This window comes from Somniosus microcephalus, chromosome 34 (assembly GCF_052327205.1).
Source record: "Somniosus microcephalus isolate GS21.2 chromosome 34, FLI_Smic_1.0, whole genome shotgun sequence".
NCBI lineage: Eukaryota > Metazoa > Chordata > Chondrichthyes > Squaliformes > Somniosidae > Somniosus > Somniosus microcephalus.
The window spans coordinates 20,627,709-20,646,951 of NC_141020.1; the positions used below are offsets into that span (position 1 = coordinate 20,627,709).

Sequence of the window (19,243 nt, forward strand, 5' to 3'; positions counted from 1 at the left end):
ACCAGTACAGCAGCCATTTTGGACGCCTCCAGCCACATGGGGATCATGGACGCCGCCATCTTGGACGACAGCCGGAACGCAGCAGGCCCCCAACACCGCCTCATCTGATACCCGCAGCGACACACCGACCCCTACGCTGGCATCCGTTACACTGGACCAAGCGAGACCGCACCAGCTGGCCAGTTCCACAATGGACATTAAGGTAAATGGCCACGATACAACCTGCCTTTTTGACTCTGGGAGCACGGAGAGCTTCATCCACCCCGACACGGTGCGGCGTTGCTCTCTCCCAGTCCTGCCTGCGCACCAGCGGATTTCTATGGCCTCCAAGTCCCAGTCGGCGGACATCGGCGGCTACTGCGTAGTGACACTCGTAGTAGACGGGACCGTGTACGATCATTTTAAACTTCTGGTCCTGCCCGACCTCTGCGCTGCCGTCCTGCTGGGGTTAGATTTTCAGTGCCACCTTAAAAGTGTTACGATGGCGTACGGTGGACCCCTACCCCCACTCAGTCCGCAGCCAGCAGCTCCCAAATTGCCCGCCGCGCACCAGGTGCAACCTCTCCACACTCAGTCACCCCCCCCCCCCCCACCACTGTTTGCTAACCTCACCCCCGACTGTAAGCCCATCGCCACAAAGAGCAGGCGATACAGTGCCGGGGACAGGGTTTTCATTAAAACCGAAGTGGAGCGGCTCCTGAAGGAAGGGATTATTGAGGGCAGCACCAGCCCCTGGCGAGCCCAGGTTGTGGTCGTTAAGACTGGCGAGAAGCAGCGCCTGGTCATCGACTACAGCCAGACAATAAATCGCTACACCCTGCTGGACGCCTACCCACTCCCCCGCATAGCTGATATGGTCAACCAGATCGCGCAGTACCGCGTCTTCTCGACCATTGACCTGAAGTCAGCTCCCTATCCGCCCTGAGGACCGCCAGTATACTGCCTTTGAGGCAAACGGCCGCCTCTACCACTTCCTTAGGGTTCCCTTTGGCGTCACCAACGGGGTCTCCGTCTTCCAAAGGGAGATGGACCGGATGGTAGATCAAAATGCGTTGCAGGCCACTTTCCCATATCTGGACAATGTGACCATCTGCGGCCGTGACTTGCAGGACCATGACACAAACCTCGAAAAATTCCTCCGCACCGCCCAACTCCTGAACCTGACATATAACAAGGAGAAGTGCATATTCCGCACAAACCGCCTCGCCATCCTTGGCTGTGTTGTGGAACACGAAGTCATCGGCCCCGACCCCGACCGGATGCGTCCCCTTATGGAACTCCCACTGCCCCACTGCCTCAAGGCCCTGAAGAGGTGCCTAGGGTTTTTCTCCTATTATGCCCAGTGGGTCCCCTACTATGCGGACAAGGCCCATCCGCTGATCAAGTCCACCTCTTTTCCCTTGACGGCAGAGGCCCGCTTAGCCTTCCACCGTATCGAGGAAGACATTGCCAAAGCCACCATGCACGCAGTGGACGAATCCATCCCCTTCCAGGTGGAAAGCGACGCGTCCGACTTTGCCCTGGCCGCTACCCTCAATCAGGCGGGGAGACCCGTGGCCTTCTTTTCACGAACCCTCCAAGGCCCGGAGACCAGACACTCCGCTGTTGAGAAGGAGGCCCAGGCGATTGTGGAGGCTGTGCGTCATTGGAGGCACTACCTGGCCGGAAAACGATTTACCCTGCTCACTGACCAACGTTCAGTTGCTTTCATGTTTAACAACAAGCAGAGGGGCAAAATCAAAAATGACAAGATCTTGAGGTGGAGAATCAAACTTTCCACCTACAATTATGAGATCTTGTACCGGCCCGGGAAGCTCAATGAACCCCCGGATGCGCTATCGCGTGGCACCTGCGCCAGCGCGCAGATCGATAGACTGCGGGCCCTCCACAATGACCTCTGCCACCCGGGGGTCACCAGGTTCTTCCACTTCATCAAGGCCCGCAACCTGCCTTACTCTATTGAGGAGGTCAGGACCATGACCAGGAACTGCCAAGTCTGCGCTGAGTGTAAACCGCACTTTTATAGACCAGACAGGGCCCACCTGATAAAAGCCACTCGCCCCTTCGAGCGCCTGAGCGTTGATTTTAAAGGGCCTCTCCCCTCCTCCGACCGCAATGTGTACTTCCTCAATATTATTGATGAGTACTCCCGTTTCCCGTTCGCCATCCCCTGCCCGGACATGACCAGTGCCACGGTCATTAAATGTCTGAACGACCTCTTCACCCTGTTCGGTTTCCCCAGCTATATCCATAGCGACCGGGGCTCATCGTTTATGAGCGACGAACTCCGTCAGTACCTGCTAACTAGGGGTATTGCCACAAGCAGGACCACCAGTTACAACCCCCGGGGGAATGGACAGGTGGAAAGAGAAAATGCGACAGTTTGGAAGGCCGCCCTGCTAGCCTTAAAGTCTAGGGGCCTTCCAACCTCCCGCTGGCAGGATGTGCTCCCCGATGCGCTCCACTCTATTCGGTCACTGCTCTGCACTGCCACTAACGCCACCCCTCATGAGAAAATGTTTGTCTTCCCAAGGAAGTCCACATCGGGGACATCGCTACCGCCATGGCTGACGTCCCCAGGGCCGGTCCTACTGAGAAGGCACGTGAGGACCCATAAAACCGACCCCCTGGTCGAGAGGGTCGACCTCCTCCACGCCAACCCCCAGTATGCTTACATTGCATACCCGGACGGGCGGGAGGACACAGTCTCCATAAGAGACCTTGCACCCTCGGGGGCCGCAGTAACCCACTACTCACTACCACCCCCCCCCCTACGATCCGACATCCAGCCCCAGCAGACGGCAGGCCTGGGCCCCGCGACCCGCTCGACATCTACGAGGACGACACGCCTGTGCCACAGCCCACGCAGGACTCGACGCCGGAAGCTCCACTACCCCTACCGTCGCCACGCCGATCACAGCGGCAGACAAGGCCTCCGGAGAGACTCCAATACACTAACTTTTAATACACTTCACCCCGCCGGACTCAATTTTAAACAAGGGGTGAATGTGGTAAACCACTGTTTGTATTCCACTGTGTACATGCCTCGGCTGACTCCTCCCACAAGTCCTAGTATAAAGGTGACTGCTCCCCAGCCCTTTGTATTTCTGGACCGGTCGACCACTCGAGGCAGACCTTCATTCTTTTGTTAATAAAAGCCTTTAGTTACTCTCTTAACTCTCAGTCTTTTATGAGTAATTGATAGCGCATCACCGTGTAACCGGGGTTCCTGCACCTGTGGCCGTGCAATCAGGGACTCCTGGATCTGTGGCCGTGTAACCGGGGCTCCTGCACCTGCGGCGCTGTATGGGGCTCTCGTACATTGGTAAGTATACCTCTCTGTAATCCGGACTTTTTGATCAACCGGCACCACGCCGGTCCAGTCAGTGCCGGATAAAAGAGTTTCCTGCAGTTTTAAGTAGAATATTACCTAGCCCTGCAATGCCTTGATCTTGTTGCCTCTTCTCCCCACTGAACTTAGCAAAGGCTTTGTAAAGTCTTGCCACCTCCCTTTGTATTCAATTGAAAAACTCAAATCCATCTTGCTTCTACCCAATGTGAAGATACTAGCCTGAGACACCCCTGACGTTCACTCTCAGTTGCAGGGCAGGAGCCCTCACCAGGACCTGGTAGGACAAAGGATTGGCCAAGGTGTTTTACATATACCTCAACCGCGACTATTCCAGCTGGTTTTCTAACCGTTTTATATACTTCAGTTAAATGTATGGTAGAGGGCAAAGTACGAAAGTGCAAAGGTGCGTGCAAGAGGGTACTACAAGCCCACAACAAGGAAAAGTTTTGAAGAAGGGTTCGACCCGAAATGTCAACTCAAATTTCTCTCCACGGATGTTGCCTGACCTGCTGAGTTTTTCCAGCATTTTCTGTTATTAAGGAAATGGCTCTTGTTGCTCACCCCCCTCCTCGCTCCCCAAACCTGGATTTGCTTAAATACAAGGATTAACTTTTGTTTCTTCCCGAGCCATGCTTTATGCGGGAAATCAAAGATTTTTTTTTTTTTAGAAATTTACGGCCCAGGAGGAGGCCATTTGGCCCATTGTGTCTGTGCCGGATAAGACGTGGCACCTCTGACAGTGTGGCACTCCCTCAGTGCTGCACTGGACTGATGGCCTAGATTATTTTTGTGCTCAAGTCTCTGGAGTGAGACTTGAACCCACAACCTTCTGACTCGGAGGGAGAGGTGCGGTTGTAGCTGAAGATGTTGTCGTTGGTATTTGGGGTCTGGTGGCGCAGGTCCGTGAGAGTGGCCAATGTATGGATGTGGGAAGTATACTAAGTCTAGAGTTTGCTGGTGTCAGTGCTGGATATGGGAGCTGCCGTGTAAACATCGCACACAAGTCACTTGCTTTGGAAGTGGCCGTGGCCAACCCTCAAACTGATTCGGGTTCTCTGGCTTTGTTGGGGGATTATTTCCCCGGGGTTTTAAGGCCACATCGGATATGTGTGGGAATTGTGGCAAGACTTTTGTGGAAGGGGGAGCAGTAGGTGTATTGTGACATCGCAGCCTGGCCTCCTCCGCAGAAACCAGCTGGAGACCCAGTTGTTATTCTGTGGGAGATAGCTGGTTGTACAAGCTATGTCTGGTATGGTTCTGAGCTATGTGACTGGTAACACAAAGGGCAGCGGGGCTCTCCTTTGGTTCTCTCACATTGGAACAGGTGGAGGCCATTTAGCCCCTCGAGCCCATTCCGCCATTCAATGAGACCATGGCTGTTCTGTGACCTAACGCCATATACAGGAAACTCTGGTATCCGGCACCGACGGGACCGGCGTGTTGCCGGTTGATCAAAAATTCCGGATGACGGAGAGGGTTATCTACCGAGGCTACTTTTAACAAAAATTAAAAAATCAAGAAATGTGCAGTATACAGTAATTGGGTACTCACCTACAGAATGTTGTGTTAAATGGATGGAGGAAGATGCTTGATTAAGTACAGTACTGCCAGTTGAGGGTAATGCAATGCAATGACCACCAGCAGCGTGGGAGACACACAGTACCCCTGTAAAATGGCGGATCAGAAGAGACTACCGACAGCGCGGGAGAGTCGGACTCCCGTTATTGAGGTGTTCCGACTTCCGACAGCGCCAAGAAGCCGAGTAGTGGCAGTTTGGAGAACTACCCCCACTGACTAACTCGGCCACCGCGGGAGACTCGGACTCGGCAACATTGCCGGTTATTGAGGTGTTGTTTTCGGAGTGAGAATTTTGCCGGTTAATAGAGAATTCCGGATATTTAGGTGCTGTTTAAACGAGAGTTTCCTGTACCCGCCTTTGCCCCATATCCCTTGATACCTTTGGTTAACAGAAATCTCAGATTTAAAATTAACAATTGATCTAGCATCAGTTGCTGTTGCGGAAGAGTGTGCCAAACTTCTACCACCCTTTGTGTTTAGAAGTGCTTCCTAACAACTCCTGAAAGGCCTGGCTGTAATCTTTAGACTATACCCCCTTAGTGCTAGACTCCCCAACCAGCAGAAATAGTTCCTCCCTATCTGCCCTATCAGTTCCCCTTAATATCTTGAAAACTTCAATCAAATCATCCCTTAACCTTCTAAATTCCAAGGACTACAACCCTAGTTTGTGTAATCGCACCTTGTAATTTAACCCTTGGCGTCCAGGTATAATTCTGGTAAATATACTCTCTCCAAGACCAGTATATCCATCCTACGTTGTGGTGCCCAGAACGGCGCTCAGTACTCCAGATGTGATCTAACCAGGGCTCTTCACCCCCAGTCCTGTTTACGGTGATCATCTCAGTTGGGGTATTGTTCCAATAACAGGATCTAATCGCACTCTGTAAATGATGGTGTGGAGATGCCGGTGTTGGACTGGGGTGGACAAATGTAAGAAGTCACACAACACCAGGTTATAGTCCAACAGTTTTATTTGAAATCACAAGCTTTCGGAGCGCTGCTCTGTCAGGTTCACCTGACGAAGGAGCAGCGCTCCGAAAGCTTGCGATTTCAAATAAAACTGTTGGACTATAACCTGGTGTGTGACTTCTTACACCCTGTAAATGATCACCAAACACTGAGCTGCTTCACCTTGGTGACTTGGAGCTCAATGTACCTGCTGCTGGTTGACTGCTTAGCACTTCCTTCTGTGTCATCATTTCTCGAGTTAAGAACACGTGAAGTAAATGAGAGGTGATCTCATTGAAACATCCAAGACTCTGAGGGGGATTGACAGGGTAGATGCTGAGAGGCTGTTTCCCCTGGCTGGAGAGTCTAGCACTAGGGGGGACAATCTCGGGATAACGGGTCGACCGTTTAGGACTGAGATGAGGAATTTCTTCACTTGAGGGTTGTGAATCTTTGGAATTCTCTACCTCAAAGGGCTGTGGATGCTGAACCGTTGAGTATATTCAAGGCCGAGATAGATAGATTTTTGAACTCGAGGAATCGCGGGACATGGGGATCGAGTGGAATTGTGGCCGAAGATCAGCCATGGTCTTATTAGAAACTTAGACGTAGAAGATAGGAGCAGGAGTAGGCCATTCGGCCCTGCTCCGCCATTCAACGAGATCATGGCTGATCATCCAAACCCTAGCACCCGGTCCCTACACCGACAGCCATCCCACCCAAGCCCTATCCCCGTAACCCCACGTATTTAATCCCCCTAACACTAAGGGTCAATTTTATCATGGCCAATCAACCTAACCTGCACATCTTTGGACTGTGGGAGGAAACCGGAGCACCCGGAGAAAACCCACGCAAACACGGGGAGAATGTGCAAACTCCACACAGACAGTCACCCGAGGCCGGATTCGAACCCGGGTCCCTGGCGCTGTGAGGCAACAGTGCTAACCACTATGCCACCGTGCTGAGTAGGCTTGAAGGGCCTACTCCCCATAATTCTTATGTTAAGTGCATTGGTTCTAGTTCACCGTCTAATAGTTGATTCAGCATAGTGCGGGCTGAAAGCTTATTCAAAATACTTTTTGTTTTTCAGTTGGCAATGCTGGGTAATCAGTAAATTCCTGCTGTAATATCCAGTGCATCTTACTGCATGTTCCCTACAGTAAATTCTCATTTGAAATGAAAAGTTCAATTTTTATATCCCCATTGGCGCAGCAGAGCCTCATGATGGTTTTTTTTTAAATATTGGGCGTCGCTGGCATTTATTGCCCACCCCTAATTGCCCTGAGTAGGTGTTGGTGGGCCGCCTACAACTGCTGATGACGATTTTGATGCTGTGTGTCTTGCTGGGCTATGTCGGAGGGCAGTTCAGAGTCTCGCCACATTGGTGTGTGACTCGAGTCGCACGTAAGCCAGATCGGGTAAGGACCAACGTCCCCCCGTTAAGCTGCGTGGCCGCCCAGCGGTCTGGCGGTCCCGCGCAGGCCGCTCACCGACTTTACAACGGTAGTAACCGCGCATGCGTGAAAAATTGAATGGGGCGCGCAGCCCGTTAAAGGGACCGCGCGCCAAAAAAAATTACAGGGAACATTGGTAAGGATGGCAGGTTTCCTTCTGTACGGGACATCAGTGAATCAGTTGGGTTTTTCCAGTAATCTGACGGCTTCATGGTCATTATTACTGCTGCCCATTAACTTATTTGGCCCCAGATCCACCAAAACCAACCCTCACAGTGGCTTCTGCCTTAAAGACCATTTTTTTGTTGTTGAAAGTTTTAATTGTAAAATCTGGAAAAATTCCCAACTTTTATCCCACTAAAATTTAAAAAGTGCAGAAACCTAAGAAAATATGGACACTTTGACTAGGTGAAAGTTGGACCTTCCTAAAATTATCACCAAAAAGCACATCTGGTCTTTTGTTTGCTACATGTAGGATCTTGCTGTGTCTCACCTCTTGACTCCCCAAAGCTTTTCCACCATCTACAAGGCACAAGTCAGGAGTGTGATGGAATACTCTCCACTTGCCTGGATGAGTGCAGCTCCAACAACACTCAAGAAGCTCGACACCATCCAGAACAAAGCAGCCCGCTTAATCTGCCACCTTAAACATTCACTCCCTCCACCACCGACGTACCGTTGCTGCAGTGTGTACCATCTACAAGATGCACTGCAGCAACTCGCCAAGGCTTCTTCGGCAGCACCTCCCTAACCCGCGACCTCTTCCACCTAGAAGGACAAGGGCAGCAGGCGCATGGGAACACCACCACCTCCAAGTTCCCCTCCAAGTCGCACACCATCCTGACTTGGAAATATATCGCCAATCCTTCATCGTCACTGGGTCAAAATCCTGGCACTCACTCCCTAACAGCGCTGTAGGAGTACCTTCACCACACGGACTGCAGCTCACCACCACCTCGGGCAATTAGGGATGGGCAATAAATGCTGGGCCTTGCCAGCGACGGCCAGATCCCATGAAGGAATAAATAAAATAAAAATTGTCTGCTGCGTTTACCTATGTAACGATGCCTAACTGCACTTTTGAAAGTAATCCACTGGTTCTAAAGCGCTCGGGCCTGTCTGGATGGGCTACGATGGTAGGCTCATCGGTGCAGATGTGAGAAAGCCCCCCCGAGCCCCCCCCCCCATGTGCTCACAAATCCACACACCACATTTTTTTTCCTTAAAATGCACTTTATTTGAAACGAGCTGCTCAGATATTCCAGCACGAAAACCCTGCGGAGCTGCACCTAGTTCTTGTGCGAGTACAATCCACGTCCGACGTGTACTGCTGGCTGTTGTGAGCGTATTGTCTGTGGGTGGTGGCTATCTGCACTTAAAATCGGGCTGGGAGTCGGAAATTATAAATTAGTGACATTGATTCGCACTTTGATTAAAACGTATTTTCTAAAAAATCATTCAGCTCCACTAAGCAGGAAGAATTTGGTAATAAATTAACGATTTCACGAGCATTTAAACCGTAAAAATTTAGGATTCATTAAATAATAGATGTGAAGTTCTGTCTAGGCTTGGATTGGGAATTGAATACAGTGAAGGGGGGTTGGTCTGTCAGGCTGACTTGTAATGGGGAAGGCAATATTGAAGAGTTTTATGGTGGATGTTTACTACCCTGAAATCTAGTTAAAAAGTACAAGCTGTTCATCTTTGAGGTTCCTCCCCTCGTTTTTCCCCTTATTCAGCTGAGAACATTGTTTGCCTTTAAGTGATCCATACAGAACTTGGTTCCGGCGACCAGTGACCCTGCCAGCACCGCTGTCCTCACCCAGGGGCTGTCGCAGAATGGCTCCTTCACCGAGTTGGTCCTGTGTGAAGAGAAACAAAAAAAGAGGGGCTGCTGAATGGCAAGTGTGGTCTTGCGATGTCGGCTGTGGTCAAAGTCATCATCAGGAATGGAAGGAGAGAGGGCTGCTTCAGGGATCAGCTCAGTGAGTCGTCAGAAAGACCGTACCTGCAACCTGCACTTGAAACCCCATTACATAGAGTTTACAGCACAGAACCAGGCCATTCTGGTGTTTATACTCCACATGAGCCTCCTCCCACCTCTCCGCACTTGAAACCTCCGTCACCGCATTTCAACCCCCCCCCCCCCCGATACCGCCCCTGCAGTCGCCCAGCACCTGGAGACTTAAAGCGGGCAATGTGGGGCCTTTAGTAATGTTCCCTTTAAGCCGCGGAGCGCCGCAGGGATCCCGCTGAGCTGGCTTTTACATTGGAAAAAAACCGCGCATGGACGGGTTCTGAATGGGCCGTGTGGCCCCCCCCAAAAAATGACAGGCAACATTGGCCTTCAGGTGGTGGGGTTGCAGACCTTTCTGTTTGGTGGGCTATTCCTCCACCCAAAACTTCTGAAAGTCAACGTCAACTAACTCAACGGGAAACAGTCCTATCTATCTCTAATATACAGCAACAAAAATATCAGGGCAGCAATTACAGAAGATGACAGAATAAGCGAGGCATTGTTCTCGTTGTACTTGGTATGCCCTTGCCTCAGACAGACATAAATCTGACCACGGGGCAGGCCCCAGGGTCGCCGACACCTGCTTCCCCCAAGCATAATGGAGCAAAGGTGGGTAAGGGGGGGTCATCAGCCCTGATCTAAGTGAATGGCGGTACAGTGCTCGAGGGGCTGAATGGCCGCCTCCTGTTCCTACGTTATTGGCCATTCAGCCCCTTGCTGCTACTGGACCGACTGGTTCCTGGTTCTGAAATTTGATTGGTTGAAGAGACATCGGCTTTTGGTTTTCCCGGCGCCACGATCTGAATCGCATCAAAAAGAGCACCATTCTGTCAGCCGTGCGCGTCACCGTGACAACGACGGAGCCCGTTTTGTCCCAAATTCAAAGAAACAAATGGCCGAGCCCCTTTGCATGGAATCATAGAATCGTAGAATGACACAGCGCAGGAGGAGGCCATTCGGCCCAGCGTGCCTGTGCCGGCTCCCTGAAAGAGCTGTTCAAATAGCCCCGCTCGCTCCCCACGGCCCTGCAGATTTTTCCCCTTCAAGTATTTCTCCAGTTCCCTTCTGAAAGTTGCTATTGAATTTGCTTCCACCGCCCTTTCAGGCAGCGCGTTCCAGATCACAACAACTCGCTGCCTAAAAAATTCTCCTCATCTCCCCTCTGGCCAATTTTCTTCAACCTACGTCCTCTGGTTACCGACCCTCCCACCGGTGGAGACAGTTTCTCCTTTAATTTACTCTATCAAAACCCCACAGGAACCAGCGCCCCTTTAATGACCTCGTTGCACAGTATACAGGAAACTCTCTTTTAATCGGCACCTAAATCTCTTAACCGGCAAAATTCAGGAGTAGGTTCAGGTAAGTTTTACTATATATTAGTGGCCGTGTAACCGGGGTTCCTGGATCTGTGGCCGTGTAACCGGGGCTCCTGCACCTTGTGGCTCTTGTACGGGGCTCTTGTACGTGGGTAAGTATAGCTCTCTGTAATCCGGACTTTTTGATCAACCGGCACCACGCCGGTCCCGTCGGTGCCGGATAAAAAAGAGTTTCCTGTAGAAGGATCAGCAACCACTGGGCCCCTTTAAAAAAAAAAAAAAAAATTCAACTTGCTGTGAAATGGTGGGCCAGTTCTTTACCGTTTGCAGCACTGAATTGGAATCGTGGGGTTAGCAAGCGGGCCGGTGGCTGCGAAGCAAGCTCAGCGGAAAATGAAACGCGGCCAGGCCAATGTTGCTGGGGTCGCCAAGCCTCCAGGATTGGCCCTGGAGTCTCCGCCAGGAATTAAAAGATTAATCTCCAGGACACTGCGGCCAGAAACAGCCCGGGAGAAAGATCGTCGAGGGCGTTAAATAAAAGGTTTTGGTTTTCATTTTCTTGTTTATTAGTGCTGGAAATCTGATAGGGGGGTGGGGTAAAATAAAAGGCTGTTTGACTGACAGTCAAGAATCAGCCAATCGGTTAATGAATCTTAAATAACAACAGAAAATGCTGGAAAAACTCAGCAGGCCAGGCAACATCCGTGGAGAGAGAAATAGAGTCAACGTTTCTGGTCGAAACCCTTTGTCAAGACTGAAAAAGCTCAGGAAATGAAACAGATTGAAAGGCCAGGCTGGGAGAGAACAAAAGAGAAGTGAAGAGACATTAAGAGGTATTCAAAACAAGACGAGATGGTGATAGGACTAGGGGAGACAAAAGACGGCTATAGATTAGGTGTGAAATGCGCTGGCAGAATGGGAGACATGAATCTTGTTCGCTATCCAATTGGCCATGGGAAGGCAGTGCCCTGAGAGGATGGATATGGAGGCGGAGTCGTTGAATATATTGAAGGTGGACATTGACAGGCATTTGAACGACAAGGGAGTCGAGGGGTATGGGGAGAGAGCGGGAAAGTGATGTTGAGGCCAAGATTGGATCAGCCACGATCTTATTGATTGGCGGAGCAGGCTCGAGGGGCCGATTGGCGGAGCAGGCCCGAGGGGCCGATTGGAGGAGCAGGCTCGAGGGGCCGATTGGAGGAGCAGGCTCGAGGGGCCGATTGGAGGAGCAGGCTCGAGGGGCCGATCGGCCAAGCAGGCCCGAGGGGCCGATCGGAGGAGCAGACCCGAGGGGCCGATCGGAGGAGCAGGCCCGAGGGGCCGATCGGCTGAGCAGGCTCGAGGGGCCGATTGGCGGAGCAGGCCCGAGGGGCCGATTGGCGGAGCAGGCTCGAGGGGCCGATTGGCGGAGCAGGCTCGAGGGGCCGATTGGAGGAGCGGGGCCGATTGGCGGAGCAGGCTCGACGGGCCGATTGGCGGAGCAGGCTCGAGGGGCCGATTGGCGGAGCAGGCTCGAGGGGCCGATTGGCGGAGCAGGCTCGAGGGGCCGATTGGCGGAGCAGGCTCGAGGGGCCGATTGGCGGAGCAGGCTCGAGGGGCCGATTGGCGGAGCAGGCTCGAGGGGCCAATTGGCCAACTCCTGCTCCTGCTTCTCATGTTCTTATGTGTGAGGCCTCCAATGGCGGGAGTGTGGGGGGCGGGGCGGGAGGCGCGCGTGATGAATCCTCTAGGAATAGGTCCAACCAGAGTTGGCAACCCTTGATGTTGGTTCGGGGGGAGAAAAAAAAATGTAGTTAAAAATTGACTCATGTTTTAATGGGAGGGGGAGCTGATGGAGCCTGTCGGCCTCCTCCACTTTAACCGACAGTACCTGTGGTGAACTCACCAGGTGGCTATGTTCCTCGGCAGATGTGACGTCCCCTGGTCTTCGCGGTGGCGGCAGTGACACTTCCTGGTGCAGGTTTTGTCGATCTGAAATGCCGACCAGCGACCCGCCGGCCGCCTCGCCGGCGATCTCCCCTCGGCCGCTGGCTCCGTTTCTGCCTGAACCGTGACCGGCTCCTGCCTTGGAGGGGCCTGCTGGCTAAGGAAAGGGGCTTGGGCCTTCCTCCCTTTGGCTGGGGCTTGCAACTTGGCCTTGGACGAGGTTGGGAGCGATGCTTTGGGCGGAAACTGCTCTTGCTTTTGAGGCTTGGCCGCCGTCCTGGGCTGAACAGGAGTCGGAACTGAAAGTTTGCAATTGCCTTTGGGTTCGGGTTGATGCTGGGCTTTCGAAGCAGCTTGGGCCTGGGCCTGGGCCTGGGCCTGAATTTGTTTCTGCTGCTGTGGCAATTCCGACTTCACCTGGGCAGCTAACTGAGGCTGAGGCTGCGATACCACCGCTGCCACCTGTTGCTGAATGTTGCACGATATCTGTAGATGGAGTGACGTTTGGATTGCTGTCTTCGGGCGTTGCTGGCATTGGAGCTGGGTTATCGCACTAATCTTTGCCTGTGCTTGTGTTTGGCTCTGGAGCAGGGGCCAGATTGGAAGCTGGTCCGTTGCCGGGTTGCCCAGCGTGGGCTGCGCGTTGAGTTGCGGCTGGGCGTACAAGGGCGGCGGCGAACCCATGGTCGCAGACCACGGGTGGGTTTGTGGATGCAACTGCAGTCTACACTGGGCTTCAAGTTGTTGCCGTAGCCAAAACTGGGACTGGAGTTGGACTGAGGTGCTGAATTGGGGCACTGCCCCGCTCATAGGGACCGGGCGCTGCGGATAGATTGCGGCCTGACACAGGGGCCCAAAAGACACGTTGGAGGTGGCCTCAGCTTGCTCCTGCGGGTTGGCCCTGTGCCCGAGCTTGCTCTGGAATTGAAAGATCGGCTGTTGCAACTGCTGTGACTGGAACCACTGCATAAACTTGGGATCTGCCTTTGTCCTCACTGACTGCTCGGGCGAGGGGAGCTGACGGTGGGCCTCAAATTGGAAGGAGGACTGGGGGGGTTGTGGTGACCGAACCTCGGTTTGGGCTTCGGGGCCGGGAAGGAGCAGAGGCTCGGGTGGAAGCTGCAAGGGGATCGGGGCCTCAGGCGCGCAGTCGCTCTTTGCTGGCTTGGGGTGTGACAGTTCCTCTTGGGCAAGGATCTGCCTCTGTGGCTTGGCACCCTTCTGCCTTTGGGTTTGGCTTTTCAGGCTGGCTATCAGCTGCTCGTAAAAGGGCAGCTTCTTTTTGAAGGCCGCAGGGGTGCCATCTTGCGCCTGCGCCACGTCGCCAAGCTCCTTGGCGCCACTCAGGTCAGGGCTGGCCGCCTCGGCCTCCGTCTTGGCCTCTTTCACTGGGCACTTGACATCTTGGGAGCTTCTCAGCAGGGGCGCCTGATTCAGTGCCTCCGCGTAGGAAATACCGGCCAGGCCACCGTGCTTGGCTCTGTGCGCCCCCGTTGCCTTGGCACCGGGTGGCAGCGGAGGCAGGTCGACCAGCGGCTCGGTTTTGTCTGCCGGGCTCGGGCCTGGCTCCGCTTGGGCGCCCCGCTTGTTGAGAAAGGAGTGCACTTTCAGGTGGCAGGCCGGAACCGGAGGGGCCGGGTCCACATCTTGGCCGAGCGCCGCCCGCTTGAAGCTGGCCAGGGTGGCTTCGCCCCGCGGGCTGCCCACGTCGGCCTGGCAGGCGGGCGCCAGCTGGCCTTCGGGCTTCGGGCCTTCGCCCCTCTCGTGCGCCACGGGTGGCGCCCCTGCCACCGCGGCCCGCTCGCCGGGCTTCCCGCCAGCGTCGGCCTGCTTCGCCCACGGGGCGTCCGAAGGCTTCTCGGGCTGAGGTTGGTCTTTCCCCTGCCCTCTCTGGCCATCGCCGTGGAAGGCTGGAGGCTTGCCTTTGTCGCTGGCGGCTGGGCTGGCGGCCTGAGGGCCGGGAGGGGACCGGATTATGCTCAGTTTTATCAGTTTGCAGGGCGACTCCTTCCCGTTGATGGTGGCCTGTGCGTTCTGCCCCTTGGCCGGTTCTGATTTGCCTCGGAGACCCTGCAGGGTGCAGGCCAGCTGTGCTCTCTTGCCTGCTTTGGCTGCGTCTGTTGTCTGACTGGCGGGCGAGAAAGGATGGAGAGCACCTTCGCCGGGCTCCCCCTGCCCGTTCTGCTTTGAGGTGGTGCCAGCGACAGTGCCTTGCTCGGCGCACATACTGTCCGTGTACGCATTGGAGGTGTCCTGGTTAGCGCCATCTTCGTTCCCAGCGTTTGCTACAGGCCCCGGAGGCTGCACTTGGTTTTCCGATGCCACTTCCTTCTCATGGTGACAGAAGCCAAGGGCTGCCACGGCCGTCGCGAGTCCCTCGCTCGCTTTGGGCGAGTGTGACCTGCCCTGCTCCGTTCTGGCAGAGTGTAGCCTCTCGCCGGTCAACTTGTCCACGACGACCACCGCATCCTGAGGGGCCGCTTGGCCAGAAGTCCACTTCCTCGCCTTGGCGATCTTCCTCTTCTTGCCCTGGTTTGGCTTGGCCCGCACGTCCAGGATGGCCGGGTTGGCCGGCGTCTGATGGCCGCTGACGCTAAGCTGGGGATTGGCACCCGCCTCTCCGGCCTGCTGCGGCTCGGCGCCAGCCGCGGACGCTTGCGTTCTCCACTGCTCCTCCTTCCCGGAGGGTTTCGACTTCTGGCTCGCCTGCTTCTCCTCGCGGTCCTTCCTGAGCACTTCCACCGTCTGGAGCGATAGGTCGCGTTCCCGCTGGATAGGAGCTTCGGAGTGCGTGTTGCCCATTCTCGGTCACTCTGGTCATCTGAAAATAGGAATGTCCATGATGTTTTAACTGAATATAGCATTGTATATAGCGGCCTTTTCGCGATCTCGGGGCATCCCAAAGCGCTTTAAAAGCCAATGAAGTACTTTTTGAAGTATAGTCACTGTTGTAATGTAGGAAACGCGGCAGTCAATTTGCACTCAGCGGCAACGTGATAATGGCCATATCACCTGTTTTCTTTTTAGTGATGTTGATTGAGGGATAAATATTGGCCAGGACCCCGGGGAGAACTTCCCTGCTCTTCGAAATAGTGCCGTGGGATCTTTTACATCCACCTGAGAGGGCAGACGGGGCCTCAGTTTAACATCTCATCCGAAAGACGGCACCTCTGACAGTGCAGCACTCCCTCAGTTGGCCTGGCTTTTGTGCTCAAGTCTTTGGAGTGGGAGACTCCAGAGACTTGGCATCCTGAATTCAGCTCTGGTAATATTGTGTAAGTGGGGTAATCTCTGATACTCCTGGGCTCAGTTCCATTCCTCTCCCCTGACTACTCACACAGGCTGAACCCAATGATACGCATCTTCAGTGTCCTCTTTGTCCCTGTGGCTGAGGTTCAAACCCCATATCAGTCCCATAGACCACTTGCTGTCACTCCCCGCCATCCCTTACCTCAACCCCACTGCTCCCTGAAACTCTTATCCACACGTTTGTTCCCTCCTGGTGGGGGGGGGGGGGGAGTCCAGAACAAGGGGGCATAACCTTCAAATTAGAGCCAGGCCGTTCAGGGGTGATGTCAGGAAGCACTTCTTCACACAAAGGGTAGTGGAAATCTGGATCTCTCTCCCCCCCCCCCCCCTCCCCCAAACAACTGTTGAGGTTGGGGCTCAACTGATAATGTCAAAACTGAGATTGAAAGATTTTTGTCAAGTAAGGTTATTATTAAAGGAGATTGAACTAAGCTGGGTAAATGGAGTTGAGATACAGATCGGCCATGATCTCATTGAATGGCTTGAGGGGCTGAATGGCCTAGTCTTGTTCCTATGTTGCTGCCATGTCCTGAGATCCACCCAATATAAAACTCCAACCTGTCCGAAAACTCTGCCACCCACATCCTATGCTGTATTAAGTGCTCCTTGTCCATTATTCTTGAACTCACCAACCTCCACTGATTTCCGAACCCCCAACACATAAGTTTCCGAAATCCTCGTTCTCATTTACAAATCCCTCCAAAGCCTTGTCCCACCTGCCCTCTGCGACCTCCTCCAGCCCCGTGTCCCAGTCTGCACATCCGGCCTCCCTGGTATTTGGACTCTGGTCAACTGGGAATCTCCCACCCCCACCCCCCAACCCCCACCGCACCACCGCACGCACCACCCCCCCACCCCACTTCCACTCCACCATGGGAGGCAGAGCATTCAGCTACCTCGGACCTACTCGCTAAAACTTTCTCCTTAAACCCATCCTTCTTGCCCCCTCTCACTCACCCCTACCTCTTTGACCATGCTTTCAATCATCTCCCCAACTCTTCCATTACTGCTCCTGAGCTCATCCAAACTCTGCTGTCAATGTCCTAACTCGCACCAAGTCCCGTTCACCCATCACCCCGGTGCTCGCTGACCTATATTGGCTCCCGGTCCGGCAATGCCTCCGTTTTAAAATTCTCATCATCGTTTTCAAATCCTTCCATGGCTCTCGGCCCTCCCGATCTCTGTAACCTCTTCCAGCCCTACAACTCTCCAAAATCTCTGCGCTCCTCCAATTCTGGGCTCTTGTGCATCCCAATTTTAATCGCTCCACCACAGGCGGCCGTGCCTTCAGCTGCCTAAGCTCTGGAATTCCCTCCCTAAACCTCTCCGCCTCTCTACCTCTCTCTCTCTCCTCCTTTAAGACGCTCCTTCAAACCTACCTCTTTGACCAAGCTTTTGGTCGCCTGCCCTGATATCTCCTTATGTGGCTCGGTGTCAAATTTTGTTTGATGATCGCTGCTGTGAAGCACCCTGGGTCGTTAAAGGCACTATATAAATGCAAGTTGTTGTTGTCTGTCTCTCCACTGTGAAAGTGCCTTAGGGTGCAGGAGGTGCTGTTATAAACGCAAACTATTTTTCAAACTGCCCGCTGCCCCTTTGTTCCCATTCATGATGCCACTTGGGTGGAGCTCAGTGATGTCACAGTGGGGCACTGCATCATGAATCTCCTGCCCTCGGACTAACTTTAATTACGTTTAAAGCACGGTAACTAACGGCAACCGGGGGGGGTGGTGGGGGGGACACCATTCGGAACGTCGGCGGAGCCCTTTTGCAAGATTTAGAATTAGGTGACCATTCAGTAAAAGAAAAAGAAGGAAAGACTTGTATTTATATAGCGCCTTTCACGACCTCAGGACGTCTCAAAGCTTTACAGCTGCTGTAGAACCTTTGAAGTGTAGTCACTGTTGTAATGTGGGAAACGCGGTAGCCAATTCGCGCACAGCAAGCTCCCACAAACAGCAATGTGATAATGTCCCGTTAATCTGTTTCAGTGATGTTGGTTGAGGGATAAATATTGGCCAGGACACCGGGGAGAACTCCCCCTGCTCTTCTTCGAAATAGTGGCCATGGGATCTTTTACATCCACCTGAGAGGGCAGATGGAGGCCTTGGTTTGACCTCTCATCTGAAAGACGGCACCTCCGACAGTGCAGGGCTCCCTCAGTACTGGACTGGGAGTGTCAGCCGAGATTATGTGCTCAAGTCTTTGGAGTGGGACTTGAACCCACAGTTCAGTAGGGCCACATAGACCTTGACGGCCATTGGCAGTGCCGTGGGTGTGGAGGGGTTTGGCTCCAGTTACCTTGGAGCGTGCGGCACAACTCCCTGAATTGCAGCTTTCGTGGGTGCTGCTCTGGCTCACTAGTCTGAGGTAGGTGCACCTCTGCCTATAAATACAGATGTGAGCGTGTTGGCGGGACGCAGCCTTATGTGCCTGGTGTTCCCTCTTCGTCCTCCAAAAAGCAGGGGATTCTCATTGGGGAAACCCATGTTGTGATCTTAGGTGAAAAGTGGCAGTGCCTAAACAATTACCCCAATGACTACCGGCTATCCAAGTACCTGGAAAACAAGCAAAAAAAGCATAGAAAGAATCTCCAAATGCTCCCACCAACGTTCTTACTGGACTGGTTAAACCTACTTCAGAAAACAGCATAGACCATCCTGGGCACCCATTTTAAGTGGACTAGTTCATGAAGCAGCACTGGGCCACTTTGAACACCAGGAAACTGCGTCAATGACGCAATGGCCTTGACATAAATCGTGCCATTTATGTAGAAAGGACTTGTGAAATATACTGGGTGGCCTGCTGGTGGCGCTGTCCAGGGAGAGTATAAATACTCGGGCACGGGCCCAGCTTGCTCAGGGATATTTTGTAAACAGGAACTAGTGAAGGATAACTAGACCTCCATGTTGTGAAACAGTCGATTAAAGCCTTGTTTAATACTCTGACCAAGTGCCTAGTAGTTTTTTTACGTCAGGCCTCATGTATTTCTCACTTGAATGAATCCAACAGTGCGCTGGTGGGTTGTTTGAACGCTCTTTAAAATTGCTCCCAGGGAACCTGGACGCCATGCAAAATGGGCAGAGATTTGACAGCATGGTGGGGTTGGGGGGGGGGCACGATTTTAACCCTACTTGCTCAGCAGAAACCTGGCAGGCGGGCGGTTAAAATCGCCCCGGGCTCTTACCGGACCGAAATCCGCCACGGTCGTAACATCTGCAATTTTAACCTGCTCACCTGAGCAGGCGGCAAGGACGCCCACCCGGAGCCAACGGGGTCCTCCTTTACAAATGCGTGCTGCGGCCCGATGACATAATTGAGACCCGACTGTAACTTGAGCTCA

The 19,243-nt window shown here is 53.4% G+C and overlaps 1 protein-coding gene across 2 annotated transcripts; it reads right to left on the reverse strand.

Annotated features, from left to right (window-relative positions):
- Positions 1-8,555: 8,555 nt before the first annotated feature.
- On the reverse strand, positions 8,556-17,451 carry LOC147096870 (uncharacterized). Of its 2 annotated transcripts, none has more exons than XM_085973572.1 (3): positions 17,280-17,451; positions 12,551-15,412; positions 8,556-8,718 (listed from the first exon to the last, which is right to left on the reverse strand). In XM_085973572.1, exons 2-3 carry the CDS (start codon positions 15,391-15,393, stop codon positions 8,622-8,624), a joined length of 2,940 nt encoding a protein of 979 aa, XP_085829698.1. In that variant the 5' UTR covers positions 15,394-15,412; positions 17,280-17,451; the 3' UTR covers positions 8,556-8,621. The 2 variants fall into 2 exon arrangements, with proteins under 2 accessions (XP_085829698.1, XP_085829697.1); XM_085973571.1 differs by having other exon boundaries at positions 8,627-9,194.
- Positions 17,452-19,243: the final 1,792 nt, after the last annotated feature.

Bases quoted from the DNA above. Each gene is read 5' to 3' on its own strand.
- LOC147096870 (XM_085973571.1), bottom strand. From the start codon at position 15,393: ATGGGCAACACGCACTCCGAAGCTCCTATCCAGCGGGAACGCGACCTA. The intron at 9,195-12,550 runs GTGAGTTCACCA...CTCTTCACACAG, and splicing joins CCGAGGAACATAGCCACCTG to GACCAACTCGGTGAAGGAGC.